Genomic DNA, 9,955 nt, shown 5'->3' with positions numbered 1-9,955 from the left:
TTTAATGTGTGTTCAACATTCATTCAGCAAGATATGAATAGGGATTGACTAGGAATGGTTTTGGTTTCAAAATGCACTGCCTACCTTGGCATGAGTGAGATTTATTTACACATTTTGGAGAGAGCTCAAGAAACAAATATATATAGAGAGATATGAAAAGTAGCTGGCCCCTGATGGAAAGGCAACAGGACCTCACTCAATGATACTCTAATTGCTCCCCTCAGAAAGCTGAAGTCCAAAGGCAGACACCCAGTTGATTGTGCACACATCAGATGCCTTCCCATATGACTGAAGTGGGAGGGACCTTAAACTATCTCACAGACAGAATGTATATGTATAGAATATATAGTACCAGCCTTCTTGTAGGGGGTCAATTAGGTAACATCTTTATGAATGATGGAATGACCCACTGAGCCTCAGAAACTAGGGACTGGAGCTGACTAAATGAAGGTTGGCCAAGGGAGGAAAGGGAAAATGGGCAGGAGCTGGGTGTTTTTCTCAAGGCCTCTTCTTCCTGTAGTCAGTGGAGGGAGATGACCCATGGGCAAGGCAAGAGCGGGGAAGCTGGCAAACCAATCCAGCTGCACCGATGGCATTTTGTACTTTTCTGAGTTTGCGCTGCTTGGGCTGATTGTTTGCCTTGGTGTTATCTTACATGCTCACTATGATGTGTGGTGCTGAACTAACACATAAGAAGGGTGTGTAAGCTCTGTGTCCCATGAAACTCAGCTTCAGAAAAACTGATCACACGTCTATTACTTACTATTCTCCCATCGGTGGGCCCCTCTTTTTTCTTCTCAATAAATAATTATTGCCACTTTTCTTCTGGAACTAGAATTTTGATGGTTGTTACCTTAGAACCCTGTCTGGCTCCTCATGGAAAGACACAAATACAATGATCTTTTCATTTTTCCCTTCAGAAAACTGGACTTTAAGGACAGATGCCACATGAATGGCATCTGTAACAGACACTTCCCCTCTGGAGTGAAATGAGAGGACATATATCTTGAATGTTTGCACTCAGCATTAATTCAAGGAGACATAAGTTCAGATCTTGCAACTTCACTAATTCAGGCTGTGTGTTTTTTTTTGTTTTTGTTTTTGTTTTTTTTGTTTTTTGAGACAGGGTTTCTCTATTGTTTTGGAGGCTGTCCTGGAACTCGCTCTGTAGACCAGGCTGGCCTGGAACTCACAGAGATCTGCCTGTCTTTGCCTCCTGAGTGCTGGGATTAAAGGTGTGCGCCACCAACACCCGCTTCAGGCTGTGTTTCAGAGACACAAGGGCTTTGGGGGAAAGGGTAAACAATTCTCACAACCTAGCACATGCACAGTTCAAGGAAGGATAAAGTAGTTATCCACTGCACTACTAAGTGACCCTTCAGTAAATTAAAAGCAAGAATGGCCATTAACTTTCATTAAACAACAACAACATGTCCTCATCACTTTGAATTGAGCATCTTTTTGTCTTTCATCCATGCTTGTTTGATTCCTATTCTAAGCAGATCCTCTCTCTACCTCATATGAGCAAACTCATTCTCCATTTCCTTGCTTTCTTCTGTTTCTCCCAAAGGTTTTCTAGGATGGCCTCTGACTGGCTGTATGATAGTCTAAATCCTTAATCATTCTCCTTAGTAACTAGATGACCGTGGTGTTGTTTGAAACCACAACTTCCATGGAACACAGCAGCATACAGGTGTGGCTGGATCATGAAAGCTCAGTTGTGTCTATTCAAATGAGGTTCCCCTAACAACCAGAGTTAGAAATGACTAGAAAGAAGGCCTATTTGATAACATACCAGTTTAATGCAAACCCAGAACGTTGAAAAAAAAAAAACCACTACAGTTGAACATTGCAGGGAGGGGTCAGACCTGCTACAGAGTAGATTACCTGGGTCTCCTTACAAAATCTCTACAGATAGAACCTCGGCCTGAAAGCACAGTCTTCCTTGCTGGCTTTCCAGACTCGCTTAGACTTGCTTCTCTGCTCTGCAATGGACACTGGTGACAGAAAGTGTCAGCTGGTCCAGAATTGGGGCCTCACATGGATGGCTCTTCTCTCTTCTCTCTTCTCCTTGCTACTGCACTTGTAGTTTTGCATACCTGGAAGATCTGCTCAATCTTTGGCAGGCAGTGGTGAGGTGTTCCCAAGCCCCATGTTAAGTTGAACAGCTTCTCCCTATGTTCCCAATGGCTCCAGTGTGGGCCTTATTCAGCTCAGTCCTCCCTCCTCCTCTGCAGTTTAGTTCTGGTTTCTTCTTGTCGCCGTCTCCAAGCAGCAATGATGGCTTCATCGTCCATTTCTTCTTCCTCTTGCCGGTTTGTGCTTCTCCGAAACTGGGACTGCCGCCCAGATGCAAACCTCCCCTCCTCTCTACTTTCCGTCCTCTCCTTCTCTCCCTCCTCTTCCGACCTCATGAAGCTCTGGGTAAATTTCCTCTTGGCCCCAAATTCAGCGAAGTCTGACTTAGATGACTCTTCCACGTCTTCCCAGTCCCTGGGCCTGGTCCAGTTTGGGCGCCTTGGCCCTGGGGACTCTTCCCCGTCGGAGGGTTCAGGGGTGTGGCGGAAGAAATAGGGCTCTGGGCTCTCCTCGCGGGAGCTCGCTGTCTCGCTGAATGTGGACCTGGAGAACTTGTGCATCTCTCTGCCCTCTTTGGTGGTGGAAGATGAGAACCGCGAGGTGCTTCTCCTAGGGCTGCCGTCCGCTTCGTGGAAGGAGGTGTCCTGTTCCTCTGACCGGGATTTGGAGAACTTGTAACTGCATGATTTAGACTCGGTTTCCTGGAGCAGGGAAGACCTGGTATACCTCCCCCTGGTGCTTCCAGACCAATCACTTTGGGGAGGAGACTTTTCTTCTGTCCTGAGGCCGCTCAGCCACGTATTAATAGTGCTATCCATCTCGTTGCCAGCTCTGTGGCCGTTTCTATAGTGATCAGAGATGACCAGGGAGGACGAGGTGTCTGTCTCTGGCTTCTGGGAATTACTACGGGAGGAATACCGGAAACTTCCGATGGCACTGTCTGTGTCTTCATCTTTGTCACCCACGCCGCTGTTTCCATCATCCTTGGCCTTCTTCTTCTTGAAGAGAGAGCTACGCTTGTTGTCTGAGGCCAGCTTCTCCATTTTATACTCAGACATCTTCTCCTGCAGCTCTATTTGCATCTCTTTCTCCTTCCGGCCGAGCTCTTTCAGGTCCACATTGTCAGCAAAGAGGCTATAGATGGGCTTGCTGGTCCCCCTCACTTTATCCCCACTGCCTTCAGCCCTGGAGGTCAGTGAGCTGGTGGAGGATAACACAGACTGCGCATCGGAGCTGGGTCTCACCTGGCTCTGAGGTGGTAAACAGCCACTCAGGGAGGAGCCGAGCATGGAGACCTGGTCATCTCCCAGGCAGCTGGCGGCTGGTGCTGCCTTCATGCTTGCAACAGACGGCGAGCGGGACAACAAGAGCATTTCATTTTGCTTCTGGGCAAGGGTTTCACTGACTACATTGGCAATCCAGTTTTGGATACTGGCAATGGAAATGGTGTCTCCAGGCCCTACTGGCAGGTTAGGCAAGGGTGTTGTTGGCATGTTGCTTGCAGGCTGAGACAGGGAAGAATGATGGCTCTGGGTGCTGAGTACCGATGCCGTGTCCCCATCTGCACTGACTGAGGGGGCTGCAGACCAGAATGCAGACAGGGGGATGCTCCTGCTAGTTGCGCTGTCTGCCTCCCAGCTTCCCATGGACTGGCTCTCTTCCAGGGTCTGCCTGCTTCTCTCCAGTAACTCCAGTCTCCGTTGCCTCTTCTTGGCCAACGCTACATCCTCGCCCTTGCTCATCTCCAGCACCTCCTCCTTGTTCTCACTGCCTACCTTTTTCTGGTGCTTCAACTTCCAGGCCTGGTAGGCTGTCAGGTTGACATCAGAGAGGTCCTTCTCCCTGGCTGCCTCTTCAGCGCCACGCTCGCCGTTTCCATCCCCCACCTCTGAGTCTTTCTTGTGAAATCCAAATTGGATTCTCTTAACCTTCCACCTCTCCAGGGCGGTGAGCTTGTCCTTGTTCCTGCTGCAGAAGTTGTAGAAGGAGCTGGCCTCGGACAACACGCTCTCCTCATCATCCTCTCGGACCCTGCCCCCTGCCTCTGAATCCGCGGCATCCTTCTCCTCCCTCTTGCTCTTAGAGTGGTACTTCCGGGCAGCCTCCTTCTCAATCTCCAGCAGCCTCTCGTTCCACATGTCCCAGGTACTCTCTGTGGACTCAGAGTCGGAGCAGCGTCTTGCACTGCGGCTTTGACTGCTCTTCTCCAGTTGCTGCCTCAGGATCCGGATGTCATGGCTGCTCACACTCTCCGAAACGCTGCTCTCGCTCAGGGTGTGCCTGCGTCTTCTGCCGGCAAAGGAGCCCTCTTCTTCCTCTTCTTCCTCCCGACTCCACTGACGATGCCCTTTGGCTTGGTACCTCTCATTTCGGCTCTGCCAGTCCTGGATTATCCTTTCCACACACTCATCCTCGTAGTGCTCCCCATCCTGGGCAGAGGAGGCAGAGAAACTGTCCTTTCTATCTCGAACAGCCTCGCCCTTGGGGAGGCCCTGCCCTTTCCTCCACTCCTCATACAGCTTCTCCTCTTCCTCTTCATCAATGAGGGTGACTGGCTTAGAGACCTGGCTGGCCTTCCCCAAGGAGGAGCCACTCAGGTGACTGGTGACATCATCTTCTTCTTCCACCATCAATGAATTTACTCTAGCCCCCAGAGTGCTCCCGGAATCCTCCTCAGACTCCTCCTCGTCATCCTCCTCTTCCCTCTCCTCCATCAATTTCTCGTTGAGTTCCCGCAGCTGTTTCAGGAAGCCGTCATTGGGGTAGATAGGCCGCTTTCTCCTCACAGTCATCAAGGCCTCCAGGATGGCCATGCTGTGGAAGATCATCAGGTAGGCGACCACCAACACTGCTGACCGGCTGATCCCCATCTCACTGCTGACCAGGACCTTCCCTACAAGTAAAGTGAGCACAAGAGACAATGGCATGATCGCATGGCTCCCTCATGCAGTTTCTCTACTGTGTTATTTTGATGTGTTAAACTTTGCGTGTTTGCTTTGACTCTGGCGTTCAATCACGCTCGAGTCACACAGGCTCTTGTCCCACGGACACCAGACAGAGCGTCCCCACTGTTGTCACTTCTGAAACACTGGGGTCCATTTCTACTTTCTCCCCCAAACTCTTCCTCATCTGAGAGAGAAAAAGTTAAAGAAGTTAGGGGGCAGAAGACAGGGGCAAAAAAACTGGAAACTTCTCTTTATAGTACCTGGAATGCTACATTGCCACCATCTGGCCTCTGCAGGATGCTAACAGCAATGGGAAAACATTGGCTCACAGATCTACAGGCACACACCCCTCCCTCCACAGTGGACCATCTGATTTTTGGAAAATTCTTCCATTATAACTTACAGCAATAGGTATCCAGTGCTTCTACACTGATTTTCTGGAGTCAACAACAAACCCATTTGTATGAACCAGACCCTTTGTAAAAAGGCCTATACATTGCGCTTCTTCCTGGCTAATATGAGTCTTTTAAGCGTTTCTCCCTTGATTATAGACACTCTCCTCCAAACATTAAATCAAAACATTGAACTTATTAGTTTTACTGTTTTTTTAATGATGAGTTTGTTTCCCGAATAGGACGAGATATTTCTGGGTTGGGCAACTCACATAGAGTAGGTAGGTCCCCACATCACTTGTTCCGGACACCTAGCCTTCACTCAGGACATCTGTACTAATCACTTTTTACTATTATAATGAAATACCCGAGGCAGGTTACTTTGTGGAGAAATTTTGCTTGTGATTCTGAAGGTGCGTGGTCTAGAGGCTGTATCTAATGACAGCCCTCCTGCTGGTGGAGTCATGAGGCAGTGTAGAACACCACAGGGTAAAGGACGGGAAGTGTGGATGTGTGTGCGTGCTTGAGTGTGTCCTCATGTCTGCCTCTTAGACACCTACCAGGATTGCATCATGAGGGCTCCACCCTGATCTCCTTAACTAACCTTCAGCATCTCATAAAGGCTGCATTTCCAAATACTACAGTTGGATCAAGTTTCTATCCTCTTATTATCTCAAAAGATGGGGATTAATTTTCAGGTCAGGAAGCCCTAGGATGGGCACTCAAACCGACTCAACTATGACATTGAATGCAATCTGGACAGACAGGTCAAGCAATGATCTTAAATTCTTCTATATCAACTGGAATCTATAAAGTAAACAAACAAACAAACAAACAAAAAAACCCACCTGCTCCTAGGCCATGTCTCTCATCTTCTAGTATGTTTTAAGTATAAAGACAGCACTACAAATCCCTGCTGATACTTTTGGTCTATGCAGTCTGTCCTTCCAGCCTATAGACTCTCCTGAAAGGCTCAACTGTATCATTCAGCAGCCTCGCTGTCCCTGTCCTCCCCTTCTGCTTTGCATCTTTCATAAATGTGACAGACACTCTGTCAGTACCTTTGTTCTAATGGCTGTTTAAAATGCAGCCTGAGACCCCTGGAGACCTTCTTCCTGGCTGTCATCAATCTATTTGCCAACAGCCTTTGGAGATGTTTGCTAAATCGGCAGGAGTCCTATCTGATAATATGAATAGGGGATGATTCTTCTGCTATTATGTCTTTGCCTCAGTAAGGCCATGTCTTTGTCACCGGGGAGGTCAGAGACTGGGACTGGAAGGGACCCAAGGCCTCGCAATGCTGCTATTGCCACCAGTCAGCAGCCACTAGAGGGTGGTAAGTGAGCAGAATCAAAAATGATAAAGGCCTCGACTTCCCATTTCAGGAAGTCCTACCCCACCTGAGCCTCACCACAGGCCTTTCCTTAACCACACAGCCAGGTCACAACCTCCTGCTGTTAGTATCAAGATCCCACACTTGCCCCTTGACAGGCCAGCTCACTTTCAGGACTTTACTGCCTAGTCTTCCTCATAAGGGCCTCAAGCCCTGTTTAGACTCATTCTGGCCTAAAGCAGGTTTAGAATGGGGACAAGTCTTCCTATGTTGTGTTCTTGTCTCCTGGAATTCCTCTCAAGGAAGCAGCCCGAAGGACAAGGAGAGGAGCCCGAGTTGGGCTTTGGGGGCTTCTACTCACTTCACCCAAAGCAAGAACAGGATTGTTCTCTTTTCTCTGTTAAGTGCCAGGCCCAGGGAAAGGGAACACTCAGGGAATGGAGCTTGCCTACCATTTGGGAGGACCTGAGTTTGATCCAGAGCACCAGGGAAGAGGCACTGAGCACAACTCCAGGGAGCAACATATATAATGGAGTAAAACTATGGTATTAAGGCAAGATAGAAAGATGGGGAAAATTGTGGGGACATGGGAACAGAAATGAGCCCTGGTTGAAGCCTCTTGCCAGTGGCGATCAAGAGTTCCAGCACCGTTACCAGTGCTGTGAAGGTTACACACATAACCTTCATATATGTGGACATTTTCTGTTAAAATAGCAATGACCTAGGTTTAAAAGCTGAATGTATATGATCTGGAATAGGCTTCATTCTTCTCCCGGACATTTTCTGGGGGTCTCAAACAAATCTGTTCACTTTGTTTATAGTGAAGACACTTAACTTCCTGCATCCCTGGGATCTAGACTTTTATATTATCAACTGTAATCCTGCTGGCTGCCCTTAGGGAACCACCCTGTGATCTCATTTAGGTTAGTAACCCTTTAAAGATAATAGCTTCAGAACCCTACCAGAACAGCATGCTTGGCTATTGTAAAGGCAGCCAAGTGCTACTCTGTCAGAGTGGTCAATGCCAGTGCTCTCAGGGGTGCCTCACTTTCTTCTCAAGCTCCCCTCTTTCTATCAACCCCTGTTTTGAAATGTGTTTAAAATGTCTTTTAATAAATACCAACTCTGCTTCATAATGGCCCATCCTGAAACTCTTTTGTTAAAGGACCCAGTTTTACCTTAGCGGAGAGCGCCAGAAGATTAAGGGAAGTCCTCAGGGTGATGTGGGTAACCGTGTGGAGCTGTGCCTCTGTCCCTGCCACCACTGACAGGATGAGAACTTTCTATCAATAAAATGGCTCCAGGAAGGCGGCCAATGTACACAGCCATCACTTTGTTTAGCAACTGGGCCGATTGGGGGGTGGAAGAACCATCTGGATGAGGGCCCTGCTTCAAAGCTTAGAGAAAGCTACTGGAGGCTGCACAAGGCTCGAGCATGACAGCGTCTACACCTTTTCAGCCCCTCAGTGAGCTTTTTTCTTTTTTAAGCCGTGGATTCGCACTGTGTCCTCCCAACCCATAATTCCCCCTTCCTTCAGAACATACCTCTCCATACCCTAAAGAAATAAGTACTTTCCCAGAAGCCATCCCAGATGCTGTTGTTGATGGAACTCACAGTAAATGAAGGACAAGAATCTGCCAGGCCAGCTCTCCAGGGAGTTTGGAAATGGGATTGAAGCAGATGACTATCTAACGGCAGCCTTCCTGTCTAACATAGAGGGATAAAGAAAACAGAAACCAGGAGTCCTGAGAATGTCTAGTGGCTTCCTCAGGCCGTGTTGGGATCCTGTCTTGAGATTCCTTCCTGTACCTCTTGACAGCTTAACTGCAGCATAGTGAGTTGGAGCTGGTTTTGAACTTACTAGCAAAATCCACACCTCCCACCACTGTGTGTGTGCGTTGTATTTATTATTTCTGGAGACGGGGTCTTGGTATGTAATGGTGTCTGACTTGATCCTTGCTAAGGTTGGCTTGGAAGTCATGACCGTCCTTCATCCTCAGCCTCCCATGTGTTGGGACTACACACATTTGGTATGACCTTGGGCTAAGAGAACTTTATTATTACATAGAGGCAAAGTCAGAGGACCTGTGAAGGAGCCTCATCTTCCCAGTCTGTAAAATGTGAACAGCAACATCCCACCATGGGGTCACTATGACGAGTGCTCGAGTTCCTTCCTCTATTGTATCCTCGGGTAAAGAAAGGCTCTGGGGGAATTCTGATATTTACTTCTCTGCCTCTGAGTGGGACCTGCCTTAAGGCAGCAGCCACCACCTCTACACAGTTCTGCTGCCTGTACCTGTAGGAGGTGGTGATTCAATGCCAGAGGCCTGGCAAGGTGGGGGCTGGGGAGCAATGGCCAAAGGTTTAGCCTAAGTCAACTGTTTTCAACCTGTAAGTCATGACTCATCTAGGGATTGCCTATCAGATATCCTGCATTTCAGATATTTACATGACAATTCATAACCATAGAAAATTATAGTTATGGAGTAGCAATGAAATAACTTTATGGTTGGGGGCCACTACAGCATGAAGGACTATATTAAAGGGTCACAGTGTTAGGAAGGTTGAGAACCACTGGCCAAAGCAGTGCTAATGCTTAGCTTTGCACTGATACAGAGTGACACATAGCCTCTAAAACAAAAATCCTAGGATTAAAAAAAAAAAGAGAGAACTGTGTGTGTGTGTGTGTGTGTGTAATAAAATTTACACACATACACATATTCTGTGTGGGTGAGTATTTTCCATTAGAAGCTAACAATCCTGGTCATGGGTAGTGGCAGCCAATACCATTTTCAGGAATCACTATTATTTCTTATGACGATGGCAGTGACTTTTAAAACACTTGTCATGGTTCAGGCAGTGTGCTACACATAAGCTTGTTTCTAAGTTTTTATTTCTCACAGCAACAGTAGCATTAGTTAAACATAAGGACACTCTGCTTCCTGGTGGAAGGAAAATAGTTCATGCATAAAGCTAGCTAATCATGGACTCCAGGCCAGGCCTCCGACAGCAAATCCTGTACTCTTATTGCCAGGCTGTAGTCCTTGCAGGGACACAAGCCTGTCAGGTGAAGTGTGCAGAGCCCTGGGCACTCCTACAGACTCTAGTTTATGCTCACAATGCCTCACACAGCAGCCCTAGTCCTGCTCCATTGCCCCCTACTTGACCATCCTCCAAGGCAGAGGGAGTGACTTCTAGGTGATCA

The 9,955-nt window shown here is 47.8% G+C and overlaps 1 protein-coding gene across 1 annotated transcript in view; it reads right to left on the bottom strand.

Annotated features, from left to right (window-relative positions):
- Positions 1-1,782: 1,782 nt before the first annotated feature.
- Styxl2 (serine/threonine/tyrosine interacting like 2) overlaps positions 1,783-9,955 on the bottom strand; it is a 31,082-nt gene continuing 22,909 nt past the window's right edge. Inside the window, exon 6 of the mRNA XM_005071396.4 lies at positions 1,783-4,972. Coding sequence (XP_005071453.1) covers positions 2,214-4,972 — 2,759 coding nt within the window. The 3' untranslated portion in view covers positions 1,783-2,213. The remainder of the gene's footprint in view (positions 4,973-9,955) is intronic.

This window comes from Mesocricetus auratus, unplaced genomic scaffold (genome assembly GCF_017639785.1).
Source record: "Mesocricetus auratus isolate SY011 unplaced genomic scaffold, BCM_Maur_2.0 Super-Scaffold_100676, whole genome shotgun sequence".
In the NCBI taxonomy this organism is placed as follows: domain Eukaryota; kingdom Metazoa; phylum Chordata; class Mammalia; order Rodentia; family Cricetidae; genus Mesocricetus; species Mesocricetus auratus.
Note: the sequence above shows the minus strand (reverse complement) of the source record. Positions and strands in the feature narration are given on the sequence as shown.